At 40.5% G+C, this 26,462-nt stretch overlaps 2 protein-coding genes across 13 annotated transcripts in view; one reads left to right on the top strand and one right to left on the bottom strand.

Annotated features, from left to right (window-relative positions):
* Window positions 1-15,080, bottom strand: part of BRCA1 (BRCA1 DNA repair associated) — a 67,289-nt gene extending 52,209 nt beyond the window's left edge. For 2 of the 9 annotated variants that reach the window (XM_072747101.1, XM_072747105.1), the window contains exons 1-3: window positions 14,450-14,988; window positions 13,029-13,114; window positions 5,186-5,239 (exon numbers count right to left, since the gene is read on the bottom strand). In XM_072747101.1, the coding sequence (XP_072603202.1) occupies window positions 5,186-5,239; window positions 13,029-13,108 (134 nt within the window). In that variant the 5' untranslated portion in view covers window positions 13,109-13,114; window positions 14,450-14,988. Of the gene's footprint in view, window positions 1-5,185; window positions 5,240-13,028; window positions 13,115-14,035; window positions 14,321-14,449 lie in introns of those variants that run through there. The other 7 variants (XM_072747102.1, XM_072747106.1, XM_072747099.1 and 4 more) reach the window with 7 other exon arrangements.
* The window catches only part of NBR1 (NBR1 autophagy cargo receptor), a 32,541-nt gene continuing 20,869 nt past the window's right edge, over window positions 14,791-26,462 (top strand). For 2 of the 4 annotated variants that reach the window (XM_072747108.1, XM_072747107.1), the window contains exons 1-6: window positions 15,184-15,282; window positions 16,512-16,661; window positions 19,581-19,691; window positions 23,039-23,101; window positions 23,821-23,839; window positions 25,201-25,223. In XM_072747108.1, the coding sequence (XP_072603209.1) occupies window positions 16,557-16,661; window positions 19,581-19,691; window positions 23,039-23,101; window positions 23,821-23,839; window positions 25,201-25,223 (321 nt within the window). In that variant the 5' untranslated portion in view covers window positions 15,184-15,282; window positions 16,512-16,556. Of the gene's footprint in view, window positions 14,928-15,154; window positions 15,283-16,511; window positions 16,662-19,580; window positions 19,692-23,038; window positions 23,102-23,820; window positions 23,840-25,200; window positions 25,224-26,462 lie in introns of those variants that run through there. The other 2 variants (XM_025986982.2, XM_025986981.2) reach the window with 2 other exon arrangements.

Genomic DNA, 26,462 nt, shown 5'->3' with positions numbered 1-26,462 from the left:
GATTTTTAAAGAAACAGTAAAATTACAGTGACACAAACTAATTTGGGGGGTACTTTCAGAGTACTCATTTCTGGGCACTTCTGTACCCTGAGCAGGTTAACAATATTATGGAAATTCATTTAATTTTGAGCTGCTGGTCCAAATCTATCCTGGCAGGAAGCAATAAATTAATAGTTCTAAGTCTGGGCAAAATAAAGGCAGGATGATTTTTGGCTTCCTACAATTACATTGGGTACCCTGGATTCCTCCCAAAAGAGCTAAAATCATGAACCAATATGGTCCCTAGTTAAAGGAGATAAAGACCCTAAGAGAGAAAGAAAGCATATGTGCATATAAGTAAACATAAGTGCAGCAGGGGGTGGGGAGGTGGGTAGAGGGAGAAGAGAATCTCAAGTAGATTCCAGGCTTAGCATGGAGCTGGTTGTGGGGCTGGATCTCACGACCTAGATGAAACCAAGAGTCTGACCAAGAGTCTGACGCCCAACTGACTGCGCCATCCAGGGGCTCTGCTTGTCAGAGTGGATAGTTTTTGCATTCTTCATTCCCCATCTTTTTACAATCCCCCAAACCCAGTAAAGGGACAGATAGCGCCTAACATCATCATATAAAGCATTTTAACTTCAAAAGATAAAATCTAAAGAATAAGTGGCAATAGGGGTGACTGGGTAGCTCAGTTGGTTAACTGTCTGCCTTCGGCTCAGGTGATCTCAGGGTCCTGGGATTGAGCCCCACATCAGACTCTTTGCTCAACAGGGAGCCTGCTTCTCCCTTTCCCCCTGCTTGTTCTCTTTTGCACTGTCAAATAAAATCTTTTTTTTTTTTAAAGATTTTTATTTTATTTTTTATTTATCCATGAGAGACACACAGAGAGGCAGAGACACAAGCAGAGGGAGAAGCAAGCTCCCTGTAGGGAGCCCAATGCGGGGCTTGATCCCGGGTCTCCAGGATCACGCCCCCCCCGCCCAAGGCAGGCGCTCCACTGCTGAGCCACCCGGGCGCCCCAGCACTGTCAAATAAAATCTTAAAAAAAAAGAAGAAGAAATGGCAACAATTCCTTTCATGCTCCCACTGCTTTTCAAACTCTCATGTACAGAAGAATTTCTTGTGACTCTTGTTAAAATGCAGATTCTGGGGCACTTGGCTGACTCAGTTGGTAGAACTTGCAAATCCTGATCTTGGGGTTATAAATTCGAGCCCCATGTTGGATATAAAGATTACTTGAAAATAAAATCCTTAAAAAATAGCAATAATAAAATAAAATAAAATATAGATTCTGATTCAGTAGGTTTGGGGTAGGGCTGAGATTCTAGCAAGTTCTTATGAGATGTGGTTGCTACAGGCCCATGAATGCCACTTTGAGTAGTTAAGTTCTTGGTGCTATATTGTCTAATACAGCAGCCACTAGCTATGTGTGGGTGGGCACTTGAAATGTGGCTAGTTAGAACTAAGATGTACCAGAGGCATGGAAAAACATGAGTTTTTGGAAACTTACTGCAAAAAAAATCAAATATCTCATTAATAATTATATATTGATGGGGCGCCTGCGTGGCTCAGGGGTTGAGCATCTGCCTTTGGTTTAGGTCGTGATCCTATAGTCCTGGGATCATGTCTTGCTTCAGGCTCCCCAGGGGAAGCATGCTTCTCCCTGCCTATGTTGCTGCCTCTCTCTCTGTGTTTCTCATGAATAATTAAAATCTTAAAAACATATATTGCTTATATTTAGAAATGACAGAATTTGAGAATTAAAATATACAAATATGCAATGACAACTGCACTCTTTCTTTTTAATTATGAGACTAGCAGAAAATTTAAGTTAAATTTATGGCTATTATATCTCTTTTGGATGATGTGGTTCTAGACCTTCCAAAAAGTATTACACATTTCATTTGTTGTGTAGAAACTACAAGCTAACACGTGGGATGGCCTAAGTAATTTTTTCATAGATTGGTACTCTTTTATCTTTTTTGTGTGTCTCAGGAAAGATTTCAGAACTAGAAGCTCCCCCTAGTTAATAAAGCGGCTTTATCATTAGCAATTAGAATTCTTCCCGAGGAAATACTATGAATACAATTAATGCTGAGTCTTTCCCCCAGCTTTGCCATCATAGAGATCAAGGTGTTACTCAGAATACAGAGGTATTACAGAGGAGATTGCATGAAAAAGTCAATCGAACATATAGGCATTATGCTAAACCTTTGATTTTAATATACCATTTAAAATACTGCTGGTTCATCTGCTGATCATACTCTCCATATCGGGAGCAAGCCTTTCTCAGTCTCCCACAGTTACCAATCTTAACCCTCTTGGTCTCAATAGCTGTCTCCACCTCCAACTTCATTGAGCTCAAACTCTCTCAACAACCTCCCTACCCTACCTCAAAATCTTGCAGAATTTCGTCCAGAATCACTGTCCTCTTCCTTCATTACTGTTCATAAAGAAGAACTCTTTCTTGCATCTATTTGCTATTTCCAATCCCTTCTTCCCGTCTCCTCCTGGACTTTCTTTCACTTGCAAAATGTCATCTCCCCCCTGAGGGCTCTTTCCTCTTCCAACACAACTCCTATATGTGTATGCAAAGTTAGTTTCTCCCCTCCCCCATGACAGTCTACTTTCTTTTCTTCATACCTTTGCTCATATTATTTACTCTGCCTGTAATTTCCTTCTTCCACAAGCTCTAAAGTAATGAATGTTCACAATATAATCTCTTTTTTTACTCACTTTAACATTATGTATTCATTACTCAAGGCTACAGGAAAGCATACAGTAGATTTCAGAAAGATTCTCATAAAGAAACAGTGAAAGTCCCAGCATTTAAAAAGTTAATTTTCATCTATCTAGAACTTTTTAAATCCTGGGACTTAATTAATTTATTTTTTAAAGATTTTATTTGACAGAGAGAAACAAAGAGCTCAAGTGGTAAGAGGGGCAGAGGGAGAAGGAGAACCAGGCTCCCTGCTGAGCAGGACTCAATCCCAGGACTCCAGGATCATGACCTGAGACAAAGGCAGCTGCTTAACCAACTGAACCACCCAGGCACTCCAATTCTGAGACTTAAAAAAATTTTTTTTTTTTTTTACAAAAGTATCAATCTTAAAGAAGCCAGTTCTATACCACAACAGTTTGAGAAGCTTCCCTCCAGGGGCCACAAAACTAAAAATTCTTTTTTTTTTTTTAAACTAAAAGAAAAAGCAGAGTGATAATGCTGTGCTACCTTGGTACCCAATGGGGAGAAGGGCCTCAGGAATCAGAAAGAAAATCATGGGAGCAGACCTAGGACAGCGGAGTGGCATGAGAAAGGGGTGAGAGGCAGTGGGAATGGGCTCCATCCCTTGTTGGGACAGATGAATAGGAAGAATAAGGTATAATTCAGAGGAAGGAAGGGGCCAGCTAGCTAGTAGACTTGTGTTCAGATATCCCTCCAGAGGGAACAGGTGTCCTTCAGTTTCAGCCAGTTCTCAGTATCCTTATTACAGAAGCTCTTCACGTTTTTTATGTTACGGAAACATTCTAAGAATCTGATGAAACTTATGGGCTGTCTTTCCCAGAAAACTGCATAAGCCTATAGCTTTTAATACAATTAAATTTAAAACCTGAATATAGGGCAGCCCGAGTGGCTCACCGGTTTAGCGCCGGTCTTGGAGTCCCAGGATCGAGTCCCAGGATCGAGTCCCAGGATCTTCCTGCATGGAGCCTGCTTCTCCCTTTGCCTATGTCTCTGCCTCTCTCTCTCTCTCTCTCTGTCTCTCATGAATAAATAAATAAAATCTTTAAAAAATAAAACTGAATATAATTCTTGGACGGTCATGAAAATCATTAACAAACCCCAAGTTAAAAACTCCTGAATTTAAAAAATTCCTAAAATAGGGAACCCTGGGTGGCGCAGCGGTTTGGCGCCTGCCTTTGGCCCAGGGCGCGATCCTGGAGACCCAGGATCGAATCCCACATCGGGCTCCCGGTGCATGGAGCCTGCTTCTCCCTCTGCCTGTGTCTCTGCCTCTCTCTCTCTCTCTGTGACTATCATAAATAAATAAAAATCAAAAAAAATAAAAAAATAAATAAATAAAAAATTCCTAAAATAAATAAATAAATAAATAAATAAATAAATAAATAAATAAATAAATAAATATTCCTGAGGGCTCAGTCAGCAGAGCATGCAACTCTTGATCACCAGGTTGGACGTTTGAGCTCCATGTTGTGTGTGGAGATGGAGGGAAGGAAGAAGCAGTGGTCTTGGGATAGGAGGGAAACAGGCTCTGCATCATATAACATTTTGTGCTAGTAAACTCATTACCATGGACATGGGCTTGCTTTTCCAATTAAAAAAAAAGGAAAAATACCTAAAAACCAATTAGTTGGCATTCAGAGCAAGTCTCAATCACAGCCTAACAACAGGGAGAGGATAGAACCTCCCCCTTGGGGATCCCTGGGTGGCGCAGCGGTTTGGCGCCTGCCTTTGGCCCAGGGCGCGATCCTGGAGACCCGGGATCGAATCCCACGTCGGGCTCCCGGTGCATGGAGTCTGCTTCTCCCTCTGCCTGTATCTCTGCCTTGTCTCTGCCTCTCTCTCTCTGTATGACTATCATAAATAAATAATAATAAAAAAAAAAAAAAAAAAAAAAAAAAGAACCTCCCCCTTGTTCTAATCATTTGGTAGGTGTTCTCAAATCACCCAAATTCTTTCATCAAGAAACATTTTCAAAAGGCAAGATCCTTAAAAATGTAAATATAACTTGAATCGTTGGTATGAATGAATTTCAGCCTAACTATAAACTGCTATCAGATCCTCGCCTTGCTTCACAGGGGATTACGAAGCAGGCAAACATTGAACCTTACAAGGGAGAAAGCAGAGGAACAGACAGAAAAAACAGAAAGGGGAAACCAGGAAGGCTGAAGCACAATTTACTTATTGCACAATAGCTTGCAATCTGCTTTCACCCATGGACACAAAAACAAACAACTGTGCAAAATGATTTCATAGCCCACCAGTTAAATATGCCAATATTTTCCCAGGAACTATGGTTACAACTGACTTCCGATGGCTTGCTAAGTACTCTGAGGCAGAATTACACAGTTAGATTTTTCTTATTCACTTAACCTTAGTAGCTAAAGCTTCTCTAAAATTAGATATTTCCTGTGTTGTGGCACAAAAGCTAATAATGGAGCCACATGAAACATTCAAACTTACTTGCAAAATATGTGATCACACTTTGTAGAAACAGGCTCTTTGATCAACTCCAGACTAGAAGATAGGGGGGAAAAAAGAAAGAAGCCTCAGTAATTCATTTCAAAATAAATACATTCTTGGTAAACAAGCACAACTTTAAGCTGTGACAACTGAGTCAAAGTACGGCTTTTAAGTTCATATAATAAATATTTATTAAACATTCGCTGCACTTAGGAGCCAAAAATAGAGCAGAGAATATGATCCTTATTTTCCTGAGCTTTCAGCTATCAAAACAGAATTTATAACTCTTTTCATTACTCTCTATTATCTTTAGCATTTAAAAGGTTAGCCGACATTAACTACTTTTCATTGATACAATTTTTTTTTAGCTATCTTTGGGGAGGGACATCCTATATTTTAACCAAACTTTACGTTCCATGAAGACAACAAACTTCTTTTATTTCTTTTGAATTCCCTCACAGAACTTTTTTTTTGCGTGTGACTGTCTTTCTATTTATTTTCTAAGAGTAATCTCTACACCCAATGTGGGGCTCAAACTCATAATGAAGAGCTGCATGTGCTCTACGGATTGAGCCAGCCAGGCACCCCTTAAGTTTCTTAATACAGAAAACTTCAAGCATTCACACAAGTAAAATAGTAAAATGAACTCCATGTACCATCGCTCAGTTACAACGATTATTGACTCAAAGCCAGTCTTATTAAATCCATATGAACACCTGGCTAAACTCCAGATTATTTTAAAATAAATCCCAAGGGGCAGCCCGGGTGGCTTAGCGGTTTAGCGCCGGCTTCAGCCCAGGGCCTGATCCTGGATAACCGGGATTGGGTCCTGCATCAGGCTCCCTGCGAGGTGCTAGCTTCTCTCTCTGCCTGTGTCCCTGCCTCTCTCTGTGTGTCTGTCATGAATAAATAAATAAAATCTTAAAAAAAAAAAAAAAAAAAAAACCCAAGAGTCATTCATTTTACCTATATTTTCAGAACATATTTTAAAGAAAACAAAGATAGGGACGCCTGGATGGCTCAGTAGTTGGGCATCTGCCTTGGGCTCAGGGCAGATGCCCTGAGGCATGAACCTGGAGTCCCGGGATCAGGGAGCCTGCTTCTCCCTCTGTCTATGTCTCTGCCTCTCTCTCTGTGTCTCTCGTGAATAAATAAATAAAATCTTAAATAAATAAATAAATAAACAAACAAACAAACCAAGATATTTCTAAGATAACCATGAAACCATTATTACTCTCAAAAAATAATTTCCTTTAGGGGTACCTGGATGGCACAGTCAGTTAAGTGTCCAATTCTTGGTTTCAGCTTAGGCTCTGGTCTCAGGGTCATGAGATTGAGCCCCACGTCAAGCTCTGTACTCAGCATGGAGTCTGCTTAAAACTCTCTCTCCTTCTGTGCCTCCCTGCCACATTCTCTCTCAAATAAATAAACTTTTTAAAAATTATTATTATCGGGGATCCCTGGGTGGCTCAGTGGTTTAGCACCTGCCTTTGGCCCAGGGCGCGATCCTGGGGTCCCGGGATTGAGTCCCGCGTCAGGCTCCTAGCATGGAGCCTGCTTCTCCCTCCTCCTGTGTCTCTGTTTCTCTCTATGTCTATCATAAATAATAAATAAATAAATTATTATTATCCAGGCAGCCCGGGTGGCTCAGCGGTTTAGCGCTGCCTTTGGCCTAGGATGTGATCCTGGAGACCCGGGATCAAGTCCCATGTTGGGCTCCCTGCGTGGAGCCTGCTTCTCTCTCTGCCTGTGTCTGTGCCTCTCTCTCTCTCTCTCTCTCTCTCTCTGTGTCTCTCATGAATAAATGGATAAAATCTTTAAAAATAAATAAGTAAATAAATAAAAATAATTATTTCCCTTAATGTCATCTGATATTACAACATTCCATTTTCCCTCACTGTCTCTTAAAATTTAATAATTACATTTAGATCAGGATTCAAACAAGATCCATGCATTGCATTTGGTTGATATGTCTCAAGTGTCTCTTAATCTATAGATTTCACCTCCTTTTTCCACCTTGTCATTTATCTTAAAAAGTAGGTCATTTGATCTGTACCATTTTCCACATTCTGGATTTTACTAATTGTAACCCTATGATGTGGTTTAACATATCTTTAGCCTCTATTTCCTACAAACCAGACCTACAGGCTCAATCAAATTCAGGTTCAATTTTTTGGCATGAACACTTTATAGGTGGTACTATGTGCTAGGACTTTTATTTATTTATTTATTTATTTTTAATTTTTATTTATTTATGATAGTCACACAGAGAGAGAGAGAGAGGTAGAGACACAGGCAGAGGGAGAAGCAGGCTCCATGCACCGGGAGCCCGACGTGGGACTCGATCCCGGGTCTCCAGGATCGCGCCCTGGGCCAAAGGCAGGCGCCAAACTGCTGCGCCACCCAGGGATCCCTGCTAGGACTTTTATTATGTTACTTCAGGAGGTACATGATTCTTGGCTTGTGATTACTGTAAAAAAACAATGTAATAAATACCGAAAAAACTTTAGAGAATAAAAAAATTTAGAAAACTATTAAAATTTGGGAAAAGGAAATTTGTCACCCAAATTCCTATCCTTACTGGTCTATTCACAAAAATCTTAGTCCTGAGATTATTTCATTTGCTAATAGAACAAGGGTTTATTGGCCAGTTACTATATGTTCCTGGAGATGTCGGTACAACAAAACAAAGCCTGTCCTCATAGATCTTCCATTCTAGTTGCAGTAAGACAGTTAACTGAGAATTAAATGAGAACATATGGGAGGGATCCCTGGGTGGCGCAGCGGTTTGGCGCCTGCCTTTGGCCCAGGGCGTGATCCTGGAGACCCGGGATCGAATCCCACGTCGGGCTCCCGGTGCATGGAGCCTGCTTCTCCCTCTGCCTGTGTCTCTGCCTCTCTGTGTGTGTGTGTGTGTGTGTGACTATCATAAATAAATAAAAATTAAAAAAAAAAAAGAACATATGGGAATAAGAGCTAAGGATAAAAATAAAGCCCAGTAATAGGGATGGGAACTGCTGTGTGTATGTGGAGGGGGGTTGTATACAGATTAGCCAGAAAAGGCCTCACTAAGAAGGTGACATTGGCAGACAGTTGCATGTGAGAAAACACACTGCGCAACAATTGGGGAGAAGAACATTCCAGCAGAGAGGGCAGACTCTGAGTAGGACCCTGTCTGGTGTTTCTGAAGGTCAGCGAGCAGGCTGTGGGGTAAGCACTAGTGGAAGAGGTCAGACAGGCAGGTAGGAACCTATATAGTTGATCTTAAGTCTTCATCTTTTATTCTGAATAAGAGCTTCAGCAATAGCTTTTTGGTACAGTCCTGCCAGGATATCAAAGAACAAGCAACCTGTGTGTGGCAGGAATGTGGGTCTTTCATTATGTGTTTCACTTTTTAGAAAAGGAGTACAAGAAAAGATGGGGGACAATAGCCTTGTTGTGAAAGGTTTGGTAACACAACTCTTGTGATCCCAGGGCTTCTGACGCAGCACAGGTAACCAAGACGAAAATACCACATTAAGTCAGAAGGCTAGGTTTCTACTACCAGTTCTCTTTTTTTAACTGAATGATCTCAGGCCAAGCCCTCAACCTGAACCTAGGGTTCCTTCTCTGTCACCCACTCTACCAGTCTCTTCGGGTTATTGTCAGAATAAAAGTAAATGCTACTTGGGAAAATGTTCACAATCTGAGATGCTTTGTACCAATGTGAGAATTATTAATCCAGACCTAATGTGATTTTAAAAAGAAAAACCACCGACAAAGAGAACTCTGATTTGCTACTAAATCACTATTCCTCAGATAAGCTACATATCAAACAAATTCTCAGTAAAGGCGAAATTGGATTCAGCTACGATACCAGATGGCTTTCATTCTCACCACTGACTCAACTCTGAAATAATTATGTTTCAGTATGGTAATTATAAGCCAAGCTATACAAACATTCTGTAAACATAAATTTTAAGAAGATGAAAACCTCAATATGTAAAAAGGTAAGGACTGTTGAAAAAAAAACTTGAGGCAATGAGAATGAAAAGAAAAAGGTCCTCTTCTAGATCCTGATGAAAGTAAATGTTTACTATGAAAGTCATTCAAATATTTTAAACATTTTTCACATCAGGCAATATTTTAGACTTACCTCATATTTGCATTTTGGGTTTCCAACATGGATAAGTGACTAGAAAGAGAAACTGGGTTAGGTACCTACCAGGATGCATATTTTAGCAAACTCTTCTGAAAGTCAAAAGTCTTATATAATCATGTGTAAAAAGTTAGAAAGAACTACCAATAATCAGAAATAAACAACAATGGTAATTTAGTTAGAGGCCAGCAGAAGGTATTTTAGCTGGAAAGACTTCAAAGAAGCGGAAAGCCTACCCTCTAGCTATCGTAACACTCTTTCTGGGCAGGGTTTTTTTGTTTTGTTTTGTTTTAATTAATTAATTTGAGAGAGGAGCCCAGTAGGGGGAGGGGGAGGGGAAGAGGGAGAAGCAGACTCCCTGCTGAGCACAGAGCAGACATGGGGATCATTCCTAGGACCCTGAGACCATGACCAGAGCAGAGGTCAGATGATCAACCTACTGAGCCACCCAGGCAACCCAAGGGGACTGTTAAGCAAATAAACAAAAAGTAGACTAGGTGTAATTTCCATCCTAGAACTTTTCATTTGAACAAGTTTAAGGTTTAACAACAACAGAATGAAAAGTTTTAGGTTAGGAATGCCTGGATGGTTTATTTTATTATTTTTTTAAAAGATTTTATTTATTTATTCATGATAGTCACAGAGAGAGAGAGAGAGAGAGAGAGAGAGAGAGAGAGAGAGGCAGACACAGGCAGAGGGAGAAGCAGACTCCATGCAGGGAGCCCGACGTGGGATTCGATCCCGGGTCTCCAAGATTGCACCCTGGGCCAAAGGCAGGCGCCAAACCGCTGTGCCACCCAGGGATCCCCTGCCTGGGTGGTTTAGCAGTTAAGTGCCTCCCTTTGGCCCAGGGCATGATCTGGAGTCTCAGGATTGAGTCCCACAATGGGCTCCCTGCAAGGAGCCTGCTTCTCCCTCTGCCTATGTCTCTGCCTCTCTCTCTAATGAATAAATAAACAAAATCTTTAAAAAAAAAATTTTTTTAAAGAAAAGTTTTAGTTTAAAAGTCTAAGTCTTTGTTGACATAAAATAGATTTTTAAAAATGAGCTGGAAAACACAACAGCTAACTGAAAATGAAAACTTAGCATTAACTTTCATTCTTGCATCTGTACTTTTTATGTATCTGGGTTTTTTAACTGATGGTTTAATTTGCCAGAATGAGAAAGAACATTATGCTTTTATGACTGAGTCTCATGGAAACGTAAAATAAATGGACCCCAATGCCACACTATTGAGGACTTTTTGATCACTCTTTGTAATCATCATGAGTAAGTTTTATGCTTTTTCTAAAGCAATTTTTTTCCAGTTGTCATTTCCTGCTTCTCTGGTTCTGATGATTCATAAAGTAGGCTATAAATCTCCTTTAGCTCTTGTTTTTATTTAGCTGAAAAGTTGAGGGATAAGGGAGAGGGGGGTTACTTATAAATCGTGTATCTCTCTGGAAACACAACCTGTATTTTCCTTAATCTTATTTACTTGACTCCAAATATGACAACTTTGAAGTACAAAGAGAAATATACTTGAAGTTACTCTCCTTTATTGAATGTAAGGGGCAATAGGTGCAGCTTTCCAATTTATTTTTTGAATATGACCCACCACCAACCATCACCATACTAAAAAACATTAAACTATCAAAGAACCAATTTAGCTTATTATTTTATACCTTTGACAAACGTTTAGTGGGTGGCTACTATGTCCCGGGTGCACTATTCTAACTAAGGAGACAGAAGTAAACAAAACAAACCCCTGCCTTCATGGAATTTAAGTCCTATAAGGGTAAAAAGAAGAATAAATTTTACAGAATGTTAGATAAAAGCTATGCGGGGGTGCGGGAGAGGGGACAGGAAGGGGAAATAAAGAGTGTGCTGGGTGTAATGGTGTTGCCATTGTCATTTTAAATAGGGTTGTCTGGAAATGCCTCTTTTAAAAGGTGGTGTTTTAATTAAGATCTGTAAGCCATGCAATTATCAGGGGTAGAACTTTCCAGGCAGAGGGAACAACAAGCATAAAAGCTCAGGCAGGAGAGTATGTTTTATGTTGAAGAAGAGTTAAGAGGCCAGAATGACCATGAGTGCCTGAGTGGCTCAATCAGTTAAATATCCAACTCTTGATCTCTGCTCAGGTCTTGATCTTAGGGTTGTGAGTTCAAGCCCCACATTGGGCTGGGTGTGGAGCCTACTTAAAAAACAAAAACCAAAAAAAACCCCAAGAGGCCAGACTGACCAGAGTAAAAGGAATAAGATAGAAAAGCGTAGACAACAATTTTTCTAAGGTTCCTTTAGGGATTTTCACCAAGACACTCTGAGGTAGAATTATTTTGTAGATTTAGCAAATGCCATAGATATCATCTCCTGACTGCTTGGAGTTCATAACCTTTGTTGAGCCATAGACTCCCTTTGGCAGCTGATGAAGCCCATGAATATCCTTCTCAGAGTAATGCTTTTAAATGAGTAAAATAAAAAATATAAAATTATACAAGAAACTAATTATAGCGAAATAAAGTTCTAGCCATAGGCCTCCAAGGGTCGTAGAGGGTCAGCAATTAAAAGCTCCTGAATACACACAAGAGAACTTCCTGGAGTGATAGAAATATTCTATATCTTGACTGCGTTACCCAGATATATACACTTTGTCAAAACTCATTAACTTGCACACTCAAGATCTCTGCATTTCACTGTATATAAATTATGCCTCAACTCAAAAAGAAGCCTTTGATGATTTGCAGTATTCTGTTTTTTTTTTTTTTTTTTTTAAGATTTTATTTTTAGGGGCTAGTTCAATCAAAGACCCACCCACTCACAAGCACAAATCATTTGTGATTTTACTTTGGTACTACTAACTATGCCCATTCTAAGTGATTGAGTTGTTTTTAGAGGCTGGATGAAAAGGTCAAGTGCGGGACTCCTGGGTGGCTCAGTGGTTGAGGTCTGCTTTGGATTAGGGCAAGATCCTGGGGTCCTGGGATTGAGTCCTGCATCAGGCTCCCAATAGGGAGCCTGCTTCTTCTCCCTCTGCCTATGTCTCTCATGAACAGATAAAAATTTAAAAAAAAAATTTTTTTTAAAGATTTTATTTATTTATTCATTAGAGACAGAGAGAGAGAGAGAGAGGCAGAGGGAGAAGCAGGCTCCATGCAGTGATGATGGATCGATGTGGGACTCGATCCTGGGTCCCCAGGATCACGCCCTGGACTGAAGGTGGCACTAAACCGCTGAGCCACCCCAGCTGCCCAAAATCTTAAAAAGGGGAGGGGAGGGGAGGGGAGGGGAGGGGAGGGGAGGAAGAAGGGAAGGAAAAAGGAAAGGAAAGGAAAAAAGAAAAAGAAAGAAAGAAAGAAAGAAAGAAAGAAAGAAAGAAAGAAAAGAAAGAAAGAAAAGGCCAAGTGCCACTTACTCCAAACCAGATCTGTGCCCCAAAGTAGAATCAATCAAGACAATCTGTAAGCAAGGAAAGATAGGAAAGGAAAGATGGGGGGCTGAGTAAGTTAAGGGAGTAAAAAGGGAAGAGGCAGAGTGGAGAAAAAGAGTAATATCCTGTATTTCCAAAGCTCCTAAGTTAAGAAAAGCAACAACTTTAATAGTCTAATCTTCATAGATATTACAATTTTTTCTCCTTAATATATGCAAGGTCAATTCTACTTATTTGAATAGGATATAATCAAGTAGGGAAGGATCTTAAAGTAATAAACTCTTCTGTCTACTTACCATATTGGACACTCTAAGATTTTCTGCATAGCATTAAGAACATTTTGTACTTCCTCAACACGATCCGCAGATAAATCCATTTTTTCCTGTTCCAATGAATTTTAAAGCATAAGCTTAAATATCTATGTGTATATTTGCATGCCTACACACACATCACTTTAAAAGGTTTATAAGAACAGCCTAGTTTCATTAGATGTCATTTTTAAATAAGAAATGTAAGATTGGAGTACTTTAAAATTATACCAACCACAGAATTAATGACAAAATTTCATTTCTTTTACTTTGAAATGTAATTTTTTTTGTAATTAAGACCATTTAAATTCCCTCCCTCGCCCCCACCCCCCACATAAAGCCTGCAAACCACTTCCTTTTGGTCTTTTCCTCTCTCCAAGAAAAAGAAAGCCACGGTGGGGTGACTAGGTGAGTAATGGTAGTCTCATCTTTCTCCAATCATCCTGACTTTTTTCTTTTTCTTGCTGAAAACCAAACTCAACAAAAACAAAACCAACTCCAACCAACGCTCCCCACCTCTGCCCTTCCCCAGTGTTTCCCACTGGTCTGCATTCATCTCAGGATCCTCTTTCGGCACGTCCACGCCAGTAGCATCTGTGACTACCGACACCCCTCTTTCTTCTTGTCCCTACTCAGAAGCGCGTATGAAGCCAGTTCTTTCTTAAGGACTCTCCCTCCAACAAAATCCAGCCTACTCTTATTCTCAGACATATCCCTGCCCTTTCCTTCCTCAAAATCTCCATCTCACATATACCAGCCTGTCGTTTTATACTATGATGTTACCCTCAGGATACATTCCAGTTCTTGCCATTAGGATTCCCCCTCGGACACACCCTGCCCCCCTTGCCTTATCCTCAGTGCCTCCCCTGCTCTGGGACCCACAAAGTGCCCCCGTCCCCGCGATTTCCCCAGACTCAACGTCTTGGGCTTCTCAGGCTCCACCCTCTGCCTGTCCTTGCCAGGTAATACCCATCTTGTTCTCCCACACTCCACACCTGTTTCCTGCCCTCGGAGCACCCCGCGGGTCCTCTCCCTTCCTGTGGAGTCTCTCACCTTCACCCAGAGCGAAGCGTCCGGGTTTCCCAGGCCCAGAGGCCCAGTTATATGAAAAACCCCCGGACCGCCCTCACTCAAGAAAGCCTTAGCGAGCTCGCGCCGCGCAGTCGCACTTTCAATTTGCCTGTAATTCCCGCGCTTTCCTGTTGCCACGGAAACTGGCCGCAGCCACTCAGCAAGAACCTCTCAGAATCAGAGATCGAAACACGTTGCGGAAGGGCGGAGCAGAAAGAGCCGAGAGTCTCTCCGGGCTCTCGATTGGTCATCAATTCTTTCCCTGATTCACGTAATTAGAAAGAGACGGAAGAGAAAGAATTTTTCCCAAGTTTTCTATTAGGCCCCTGCCCCCTCACCTTGGGTTTCCACTCGGGGCTTATCACGTCACAGAGATTGCTGGACTAGGGCTGGAATCACTACCTGAGGCCCGAATATGAGCGCAAGATAGTGCCTGAGACAGTTGCAAAAAGGGGCCCTGTTCCCTCACCATTTCCGCCGCAATGGAAGGCTCTAGTTTAGGTAAATAAAAGAATTGTGTGGGAAAAACCACGATTTCCAGCATGCATTGCGGATCGAAAGGCCTTCGCCACGGTGTTCCTCGGAAACTGTAGTCTTTTGGAGAGGCGCTTCCGACAGCGGAAGCGAGCGCGATTCTCACGGCAAGCCAGTAGATAGCTTGAAGAGCTTCGTGCGCTTACGCACGTCAACAGATATGGATTGGAGTGTTAGGTTTTCGTATCTTAAGAGCGGCGAGTAGGCTAAAGAACTTACAAGTCCCAGAAGGACTACAATTCCCATATAGCCACGCGAGTCTCGGGCACGGACCCCACTAAGGTCAGTGACCTGAGGGAATGCGATGGGCGCCGATTTTACCTGGGAAGGGGAAATGGGCTCTGGCCCACGACTGCGCACTCGTAGTTCCGCCCCTCTGCCTCAATGTTTGTTGTTGTTGTGCTGTTCTGGCAGCTCTTGCCCCACCCCTGCCACGCAGGCTCGACCAATCAGTGGGACAGTAGTTTTGAGGGACAATTGGTAAGAGCCAACCACCTTGTCGGAAACTCAGAAACTGGGGACTAGGCCCTATTTCTGTCCGCCATGTTAGATTCGCCCCGCAGGGATAGCAGCAGAGCTGGCAGCGAACGGTTCTTGCACTGGCCTCCGGCAGGCGCCCCCCGGGGGCGGGGAGCTGGTAAGGAAGCAGCTGCGGTTACGGAGGGGTGGGAACACATTCCCATTGAGACGGTTAGGGAAGCTTAAAGAAGGAATCCTGCAAAAAAGGGACTTTTTCCGTGTCTGGGGGCAGCCAGTCTTGTCAGTGACCAGATGAGAGAGCCGTTCGGGCCGAGGGGGCGGACACTGCCAGAAGGATGAGGGTCCGTGGCTCAGAACGCTCGGCATCTGCTGATGGAAGACCGAGACTCCCTAGCAAAAAGGGGGCCCAGGCAAAAAAAAATGAGAGAGTCCTCAGAGGGTGGTGACACTGTTTTGGGGAGGAGGAGTGCTTGGAAACAATAACTGGAAGACTAGGATAAAATCTGCAAGAAAAAAAATATGACATTGTCATACAGCCTCCCAATCCCATCCCCCCTGCTTGTTGAGAATCTCATAAAAAAAAAAAAAAAAAAAAAAAAAAGTCTCTTTTGGGATCTCTGGTATTGGAAAGACACCGTTTTTGGTTTTTGTCTAACACCCGGCTATTAGTCACATATTTTAACCCCCGGATAGCGTGTCAGGCCTTCGGCAGAGAGAGTAACCAAAGCTCGGGTTCCCAGGTCTGTTTCATTAACGGGATTTCTGGTATCCTGAAAAACCGATGTAGAGGAAAAACTGACACGTCCCAAGTAGAGGTGAGCCAGTGGCGTGAACTTACAGTAATGGCAGTTTTGAAAGCCGAAGGCCTCGGTCCCAGCCACCTGACTTTACTGGCTTTAAACCTACAAGGACAGATGGTGCTAACCGTAGCTTTGGTATTTCTGTAAGTTCAAGATTAATGCTCTTGCTGAAAGAATTTTCACATAAAAGCCAAAAAGAAATAGGCAATTCTTTATGAAGACCTGGATGTGATCCAGCTTAGCTAGAGTCCCCCACTTCCTGTTTCTCTCATTAGCTTACCAGCTGGGTGAGCTCCAAGGCATCTAAACTAATTTTAATTGTGTAATTTGAGAAAAGGGGAGTTAGATTAGTTTCCTTCCTTCTGGACTCTCAAAAGTGTGGAAGTGTTTCTCAGAAGTTGAAAAGTGAGAATGTGTTTCAGAATACCCACTTTTTGGCTGACTGAATCAATTACTTCATTTCCCTAATATTTTTTGCCCAAGAATCTGGGGAGTTGACAAAACCTGTCCAAATTTTAAGAACCGGAAGAATTGCATTCTATTTATTTTTTTAAAATTTTTATTTATTTATGATTGTCACATGCAGAGAGAGAGAGAGGCAGAGACATAGGCAGAGGGAGAAACAGGCTCCATGCATGGGGAGCCCGACGTGGGACTCGATCCCAGGTCTCCAGGATCGCGCCCTGGGCCAAAGGCAGGTGCCAAACCGCTGCACCACCCAGGGATCCCGAAACTGGTAATTCTTTTGGTAGTGAACTTGGCTCTAGGTTTTAAAAGACAAAGAATGAAAAAAACTGGAGGGTAATTGTTTGGAATTAAAAAAATCCCAGATACTCAGAGTTCAATGTCCTTTTTTTTTTTTCAGTGTCCTTTTTAAGGACAATCTCAATTTTATTGTTCCACACAGGCCAGTGGATATGGCTTCTAAAGACTGATTTATTGTAATAATTTTTATATTTGAGTAACATTTTCAAAGAACTAGGTTTCAAAAGACAAAGAATGGAAAAATTTGAAGGGTAATTGTTTTGGGATTTAAAAAATCCCTGATCCGGAATCTCCAAGTGGCTCAGAAGTTTAGCGCCTGCCTTCAGCCCAGGGTGTGATCCTGGAGATCCAGGATCGAGTCCCACATCAGGCTTCTTGCATGGAGCCTGCTTCTCCCTCTGCCTGTGTCTCTGCCTCTCTCTGTGTGTCTCTCATGAATAAATAAATAAAATCTTAAAAAAAAAAATAATCCCTGATCCTCAGAGTTCAATGTCCTTTTTAAGTGCATTTGGCTTCTAAAGACTGGTTTATTGTAATGATTTTTATTTTTTATTTTTTTAAATTTTTTTTATTTATTTATGATAGTCACACAGAGAGAGAGAGAGAGGCAGAGACATAGGCAGAGGGAGAAGCAGGCTCCATGCACCGGGAGCGCGACGTGGGATTCGATCCCGGGTCTCCAGGATCGCGCCCTGGGCCAAAGGCAGGTGCTAAACCGCTGCGCCACCCAGGGATCCCTGTAATGATTTTTATATTTGAGTAACATTTTCAGAGAACTTGAGCACATGTTTTTATTTGACTCATTTTACAAATTGAGCTAAAAGTTCAGGCGTTAAATGATTTGCTCACTGTTACAGCTCTGACACATTACTAGCCATGTGTCTAGAGCCCAGCTTTTCTCAACCCTTTTCCTCCCTCCCCCATTAGGCTGCAAACTCCTGAGACTTAGTCTTGTTCATCTCCTACCCCGTGTGCCTAGAGCAGAATCTGGTTATTTGAAGAGGTTTTTTTAAAGATTTGCTGATGAATGTTTAAAAGATGACCTTTTTCATTACAGCTTGGGTTTAGATTTTAACAAATGATTTTTTCATAAAGTCATAAGAACAAACCAATCTAACGACTCATCAGTAAGTAAAATTTTTAATTAAAAACAATGACAGGCGCCTGGCCGGCTCAGTCAGTAGAGTATGCACCTCTTGATCTGGGGGTCGTAGGTTCAAGCCCCATGTTGGGTGCAGGGACTGCTTAGAAATAAAACCTTTAAAGAAAAAAAAAAAAAACTGACCAGAGTAGACATTCAGTTACAGAATTCCTAACTTCTTAGGCATGATGATGGGATTGTAGTTTTCAAAAGGTCTTGGTTTTTTTAAAGACCTAATATGCTCAATTTTATGGATGAAGTAATAGCTGTCTGTCAAAATAATCCAATAGCAAACGGGTATAGCTATAATAAGATTAGTCCTTTGTTGATGATAATTATGGAAGATAGTTGATGGATCCTTAAGAGTTCATTGTATATTATTCATTCTTCTGTATATGTTTAAATTTTCCCGTAATAATTTTTTAATTAGATTACTACGGTTTGGTTAAAAAGATAACTGGAAAAAAAAAAAAAAAAAGATAACTGGGATGCCTGGGTGGCTCAGCGGTTAAGCATCTGCCTTGGCTCAGGGTGTGGTCCCTGGTCCAGATATTGAGTCCTGTCTTGGGCTCCCCACAGGAAGCCTGCTTCTCCCTCTATGTTTCCGCCTCTCTCTGTGTGTCTCTCATGAATAAATAAATAAAATCTTTAGAGAAGAAAAAAAACAGTTAACTACTGTCAGTCTATATTGGGCGAATTAGGTGGAGGCAATACAGATGTATAGATGAAATGAGGGTAGCCTTGAATTATTGATTGTAGGGATCCCTGGGTGGCTCAGCGGTTTGGCGCCTGCCTTTGGCCCAGGGCGCGGTCCTGGAGACCCGGGATCGAATCCCACGTCGGGCTCCCGGTGCATGGAGCCTGCTTCTCCCTCTGCCTATGTCTCTGCCTCTCTCTCTCTCTCTCTCTCTCTCTGTGTGACTATCATAAATAAAGAAAAATTAAAAAAAAAAAAAAGAATTATTGATTGTAGTCATACGTCCATCACTCTCCACTTTTATGTATGAAATTCTCCATAAAAGAAAAGAAAGTAAAACTATTAAAAAAAATGAACTTGGATGAAAGGTGTAGTTTCTTGACTAGTGTTTTAGCCTCTAAATTGTTCAAACTGATCTAATAGGGAACCTGGGTTGCTCAGTTTAGGAAAAGGCTGCTTTCCCAAGAAAAAAATGTAGAATGTCATTTTCAAGGTATGAGATTGTAAATTCCCTGAGGGCAGAGATCAATGAGTCTTATTCTTTGTATCCTGCTACTAGCAGATATTCAGTAATATGTATTGAATTAACTAATAAGTTCCATAAAATCCTAGAGGATTTTACAAATGTTAAATGATTTCTGTGAGTATGGCCAAAATTTACAATGTCTCAGTAAAATTTACTAGTGAGATTTGGGGGTGCTTGGGTGGGTGTCCATCTCTTGATTTCAGCTCAGGTCTTGGTCTCTAGGTCGTGGGATTGGTGGGACTCCCTGCTCAGCGGGGAGTCTGCTTCTCTCCCTCTGTCCTCCCCACCACGTTCATACTCTCTCTAAAATAAATAAATCTTTGAAAAAAAACACAATAAAACAGATTTTGGTGGTAGCCACCGAACAGATTATAAATAGCAGAAGAGCAGAGGCACTTATTCACTGCAGTGTCTTCCTAGCCTAGGCTGTATAGGTCTTCACAAGCATTTGTTGAATGGCTGTTTATGCAGTTTATAGAACTGTCTCTAATGTGTGTTCTGTCTTTCCTCCATCTCTTAACTCTAGCCCCACAGCATGGAACCACAGGTTACTCTGAATGTGACTTTTAAAAATGAAACTCAAAGCTTTCTGGTTTCCGATCCAGAAAATACAACATGGGCTGATGTTGAAGCTATGGTAAGTGTTACTTTGTTTCTCCATCCTTTAAGCCTACCTTTCCCAAAAGATGGCTGTCTTTGCCTGTGTTGTTTGATAGCTCTTATATTTACCTTTTCTAGGCCTTTTGGAAAATTACTTTTGATACGGTTTCAGTATTCATATAGGAGATATGCACCACCACTATCACCTCCCTCCAGGGCACAAATTCCTTAATTTGCAGCTGGGATTTAGGAAAGCTGTTAATTTTAGAAACAGTGTGAGAAATGAATTGGTGTGGGCCCCACCCTAATCAGTCCCAGAGAAATGTTCACCTGCCTGAGAGCAGTTGTGTTTCTGTGGTTTGTGAATCACCCAGGGTATGATTTATGTTTTGCAAGCTGATCATTTTTTATTGCTAGGTCAGAGGTCAAGTACCTGAATGTTTTGCAGTGGGGTGCCTGGGTGGTTCAATTGGTTAAGCATCTTAGCTTAGGTCTTGTGATGTCACGCTGGACTTGGATCCTACTTAAAACAACAACAACAACAACAACAAAAAACCTTGCAGAAAAAGAACTACAGGTGCTTAGCAGCTCATCTGTTTTGTGTTGTTGTCAATGCCTTTCCTCCTCTTGGTTTGCCCTTTGTACTCTTCTATTTTTGTTTGGTTTGCAGTAGAGTGAATGTTTTACTTCCTGTGTAACTGTTTATCCATCAAAACCCTTTGGTAAAAGCCTGCTTTTATTTGGTTATGTTATATGGTTTTCCTAAAAAGGAAAAAAAATGATGAGGAAACTTCACAAGATGATCTGATCTAGTTCTGTCTTCCAGCAAATATTTCTTTATATTGTTGTAAATAGGTGATTATCCAGAAAGTTTGGTCTATTTGTCAAATGACCTGAAAATCAAACACAGTTCTTTTTCTAGTAGTTAGATGAACTGATAGTTTGCCTTCTTTATTGTAAATTTTAAATTATGAAGGGGTAATACATGCCCATTATAAGAAGTAAGACAATCCAAACATATATAAAGAAAAAGTTACTATTCCTCTACTCCTTCCTCCTTTTCATCCACTGTTCCCACATATTTGGGGTAACCAGTGCTAACAGCCCTATGTAATACGTAGGCATACAGATTTCGTCTTAGGATCATACTATAAACATAATTTTGTACCTTATTTTTCCCCTAACAGTGTATTATATACAGTTCTCAATAGATAAGGATCTGAGCTCATCCTTTTTTTTTTTTTTTTTAAGATTTATTTATAGGACAGGAAGAAGAGCACACAGATGGACAGAGGGAGAGGGAGAAGCCGACTCCCTGCTCAGCAGGGCGGGGCTCAATCCCAGGACCCTGGGACCATGACCTGAGCTGAAGGCAGACACCAACTGAGTCACCCAGGCGTGCCCCCCACACACACACACACACTCCAGCTCATCCTTTTTATTTTATTATTTTTTTTAAGACTTTATTTATTTATGAGAGAGAGAGAGGCAGAGACAACAGGCAGAGGGAGAAGCAGGCTCCATGCAGGGAGCCCAACAAGGGACTCGATCCCCTGTCTCCAGGATCACACCCTGGGCTGCAGGTGGCACTAAACCTCTACACCACGGGGGCTGCCCAGCTCATCCTTTTTAAAGCTATGGATTAGGGGCAGCCTTGGTGGCTCAGCGGTTTAGCGCTGCCTTCAGCCCAGAGCATGATCCTGGAGACCTGGCATGATCCTGGAGACCTGGGATCTAGTCCCACATCAGGCTCCCTGCATGGAGCCTGCTTCTCCCTCTGCCTGTGTCTCTGCCTCTCTCTCTCTCTGTGCCTCTCATGAATAAATAAATAAAATCTTTAAAAATAATAATAATGGGGGATCCCTGGGTGGCGCAGCGGTTTGGCGCCTGCCTTTGGCCCAGGGCGCGATCCTGGAGACCTAGGATCGAATCCCACGTCGGGCTCCCGGTGCATGGAGCCTGTTTCTCCCTCTGCCCGTGTCTCTGCCTCTCTCTCTCTGTGTGTGTGACTATCATAAATAAATAAAAATTAAAAATAATAATAATAAAGCTATGGATTATCCACAGTATTTTGATGTTGTCATATCATAATTTAACCATTTCTTACTTAAAAATTATTTTTATTTTTTTTAATTGAGGTATAACTGCCCTATAACTTTATATAGGTTTCAGGTGTATAGCATAACAATTCTATATTTGTATATTTTCCAAAATGATCATAAGTCTAGTAAACATCTGTCACCACATGTAGTTACCATTTTTTTCTTGTGATGAGAACTTTTAAGATCTACTCTCTCAGCAACTTTCAACTGTACAGCACAGTATTAACTGTATTCACCATGCTGTACATTACATCTCCAGGACTTATTTTATAACTGAAGTTTGTACCCTTTTGAGACATTTACCTGTTTCACCCACCTCCCACACCCTCCCTCTGGTAACCAGCAATGTGTTGTCTGTATCTATAAGTTCATTATTGTTATTTCACTTAGCACCTTCAAGGTCAAAAGGGTTTTGTTGTTGTTGTTTTGCTTTTGACCACTTGAAGTAGACTATAAGAGAGGTCTCCTTGTCTATATAACCTATGCACTGTTCTGTAGGATAAAGTTGCCAAAGAAACATTAATGAGTCACAATGCACATATTTTTAAATTATAATAGATCCTGCCAGGTGCTTTGCAGAACAATTGTAGCACCTCATAGAAATGTATGACAAGAAGCCCCTGGGCGGCTCAGTTCATTGAGAGTCTGCCTTCAGCTCAGGTCATGATCCCAGTGGGATCAAGCCCTGCATCTGGGCTCACTGCTCTTGCAGAGAGTCTGCTTCTCCCTCTCCCTCTGCTCCTCCCCCTGCTCTTGCTGGTCACTCACTCTCATAAATAAATGAATGACTAAATAAATAAAATCTTTAATTAAAGAAGAGAAAGAAATTATGACAATGCCCTGAATTTTTGACAACATTGGATGTTATGGCTTTAAAATTTCTTTACCATTCTGTTGAGATGGCATCTCATTGTTTAAATTTGCATTTTTCTACCTACCATTAAGGTTGTTGAATGTCTTTTCATATATTTGTTTCTGATTTCTCTTGTATGAAATCTCTATACATTTTTGCCCACTTTACCTGGGTTGTTAATCTTAACGATTAGCAGTTTTGCAGATGGTCTTTGTGTATTATAGATAATGGGCCTTTGTTATGAGTTGTAAATATTTTTCCTCATCTATTCTTTGTCTTTTGACTTTGTACATATTTTTCTTCTTTTATGCCATTTAAATGTTTAATTTTTATGTAATAGGTCCATCTTTTCTTTTATGACTTCTGAGTTTCTGTTATAACCTGCCTTTTTGATATCTTGATCATCTAGGATGTACATTTCATTTGCAGGTAAAAGTTTCATTTGATCTGACCACTATTCAAATAAAATACCTGGATGAGGAAAATGAAGAGGTAAAGTATATGATGATACCCATGGCTAGTTATCCTGAATAAGGATCTTATTTCTCAAGAGTGACGGCAGATCGAAGAGTTCAGACTAGTGTTTTTCTTGTTTGTGTGGTACTTTAAATGTACTTGATAATTGATGTTCCAAGCTGACTGTGGCATGTGAAATGGAGTTGAGAAATAAGCAACACTGAAGAAGAAAATTTGAGAGATAACTCTTAAAACTATATAGTGATATGGTTCAAATATATCACAAGCTGTCATTTAGCTTATAATAAAAATAATGGCAAACCTTTATTGAGTGGTTATAGCATGTCAGGCTAGCAATAATACTATGTATTAGGTATTATGTTATTAGCTGTCTTTTGTTATTAGCTGTTATTAGCTTTCTTTGAGGAAACTGAGGCCCAGAGAGGCTAAGTAACTTGCCCAGAAGCGCAAAAGCTTGGAAATAGCAGAGTGGGGGTTCATTCCATACCTTCTGGCTCCAGAGCCCAAGCTCTTATCTGCTGTATTATGCTGCCTCTTAATATACCTGAAATAAAAGGCGGATACAGTACTTAAGCAAAAAAAGTCCTCAATTATCATTCACAGATAGTTCATGATTCTGGAAAAGCTGAACCCCAATCTGAGATTCTATACCTTATCTGTGAGGATGGTCCTAGTAATAAAAATGGTCAATTATCGGGAAGTTTATAATGCACTGTTGTTTTGTCCTTTTACAGGTATCCATCAACAGTCAAGGTGAGTTCCTGAGAAGGCTGCTCAGCTTTATTTATAAGCCATAGTCTGTTCATGAGCATACACATTTCCATTTACCCTCAGATCTTGCTGCAATATTTATTTTAGAGTGGAATTTAGTATACAGTAAATGGACATTGCACTCACTCAGCCATGGGCATTAGTTACATCACAGATTTTAGAGTGGAATTTAGTATACAGTAAATGGACATTGCACTCACTCAGCCATGGGCATTAGTTACATCACAGATTTTTATTTTATATATAGATTAGTGCCTTTGATGGGAACCTAAGGACAGCTTTAACGGAAGATTCTCTTATATTAAGATGCTAATCTTCTGAAAATATGCCTCCCAGTTCAACATATACAACTCCATTCTGGTGTTGCCTGTGTCCCTGACTTTGTATATATGTTAATGTCAACTTATGAACATACAAAGTGGTATTCTAGAACTTTTTTATGAAATGGTTGTCAGAGCTTGGAGCACCTTTTCCCATAAGAACAATATTCTATTTGAAGGTTAGGTTCCCAGGCTAGCCCCTCAAAAGCTTATTTTAACCAGCTTTAATGACAGTTTTTTTTTAATATATATATATATATATATATATATATATATTTTTTATTTTTTTTTTTTTTTTTTTTTTGCACTTTGCTTTATTATGCTTTAAGATCCTCCTTTAAAAAAAAATTTTTTTTTAAGGTTTCTGGCAACCCTGCATCACTTTTTCCAACAGCATTTGCTCACTCTGTCACATTTTGGCAATTTTCACAATATTTCATATTTTTTCGTTGTTATTATATTATGATCTGTGATCAGTAATTATGACTGGCTAAAAGCTCAGATGATAGCATTTTTTAGCAACAAAGTTTTTTTTAATTAAGGTAAGTATCTTTTTTTAGACTTAATGCTATTACACACTTAATAGATTTCAGGTAATATAAGCATAATTTTTATGTGCCCTGGGAAACGAAAAAATTCATTTTACTTTTTTGCAATACTCGCTTTATTGCAGTGGTCTAGAATCAAACTTACATATGTTTGAGGTCTGTCTATATTAATACTACCTATGAACTCCCTTGTGTCCTGAGCTTCATTCACTAAACATAGTGCAAGGCAGCTGGATTTAGGTTTCATAGCTGGAAGGCTCCAATAGCAGAGAGGGAAGGGACTTAAGAGGGAGAACTAATCTACAAGTAGTTTCTATTTGCAATGGGATGGGAAGGGAGTTTGTCAGCAAAAAGGTAGTAGTTGTTCATGTATAAGGATTATAAGCAAAATATTCTTAAAAGTAAGGGTTGGCTGTATTTAGAATCTTTTGGGCTGGTGAAGAAATATCACAATCTATATTCTTTGTCTTTTTAGGAGAGTATGAGGAAGCACTTAAGGTAATGGTCATTTCATCTTACTTTCAAATAATTTTAAAAATATTTATTGACTAAAACTTGAACCTGAATTCAATTAGCCATGGGGAGAAACTAATGAAATACAGCAAAATGGATTTTTAGAGAGATTGTGAGTGTAGGGCATACCACTCAGCAAAAGGCAACCCCTGATGTAAAGGTTCTTTCTAGTTACTGTTCTCTGTCATTTCTGGTCTTAGCCTCACCATCATAGCATTTAAAAATACAAAGGACACCTGGGTGCTTAGTCATTTGGGTGTCTGACTCATCTCAGCTCAGGTCTTGATCTCAGAATTGTGGGTTCCAGCCCCACACTGGACTCCACACTGGGTGTGGAGCCTGCTTAAAAAAAAAATTAAAAAAATAAAAATAACTGTGAAATGATGCTTTCTGGTTCACATTTTTCATCTTCTTTCTTTAAAGTTTCATTATCTTTATGAACTTCTAGTCCTTGACTCAACTCTTTTCTATAATCACTTTTGGTTTAGGGAGGGAAAAAAAAATTTTTTTTTTTAAAGTAGGCTCCACACCCATTGTGGAGCCCAAAGTGAGGCTTGAATTCACAAACCTGAGATCAAGATCTGAGCTGAGATCAAAAGTTGGTCAAATGCTGGGACACCTGGGTGGCTCAGCAGTTGAGTGTCTGCCTTTGACTTAGGGCATGATCTCAGATGCCTAGAATCGAGTCCCACATTGGACTTCCTGCATGGAGCCTGCTTCTCCCTCTGCCTAGGTTTCTGCCTCTCTCTGTGTTTCCAATGAATGAATGAATGAATGAATAAATAAATAAATAAATAAAAATCTTTAAAAAAAAAAAAGTCGAATGCGTAACTGAGCCATGTACGTGCCCCAAGGCAAGATATTTCTTTAATTGGGAGTTGGATTTACTCTTTTTGTTGCCGGGTCAAGATTGCCATTGTGAGTGCCACTTGATTCAACAGTTTAACCAGTCTTGTTTTTTTACTAAGAAATCCTTATTTACCAGCTAGTCTCTTCATTTTGGACATTCAGGCCCTTCCTTGGTTTCTCTTAGTTGAGATACTCATCTCTTAGTAATCTCATGCTTCACAGTTTCCTTCTTCCCCAGTTTCCATGTGGTCTTCCTATTTCCTCTTTGGTTGTTTTTTGTTTTGTTTTGGGTGTTTTTTGTTTTTTTGTTTTTTTTAGAGAGAGAGAGCACATGGCTGCCAGCGGCTGGGGCAGAGGGAGAGAGAATCTTAAGCA

Source organism: Vulpes vulpes, chromosome 2, assembly GCF_048418805.1.
Source record: "Vulpes vulpes isolate BD-2025 chromosome 2, VulVul3, whole genome shotgun sequence".
Taxonomy (NCBI): Eukaryota; Metazoa; Chordata; class Mammalia; order Carnivora; family Canidae; genus Vulpes; species Vulpes vulpes.
Note: the sequence above shows the minus strand (reverse complement) of the source record. Positions and strands in the feature narration are given on the sequence as shown.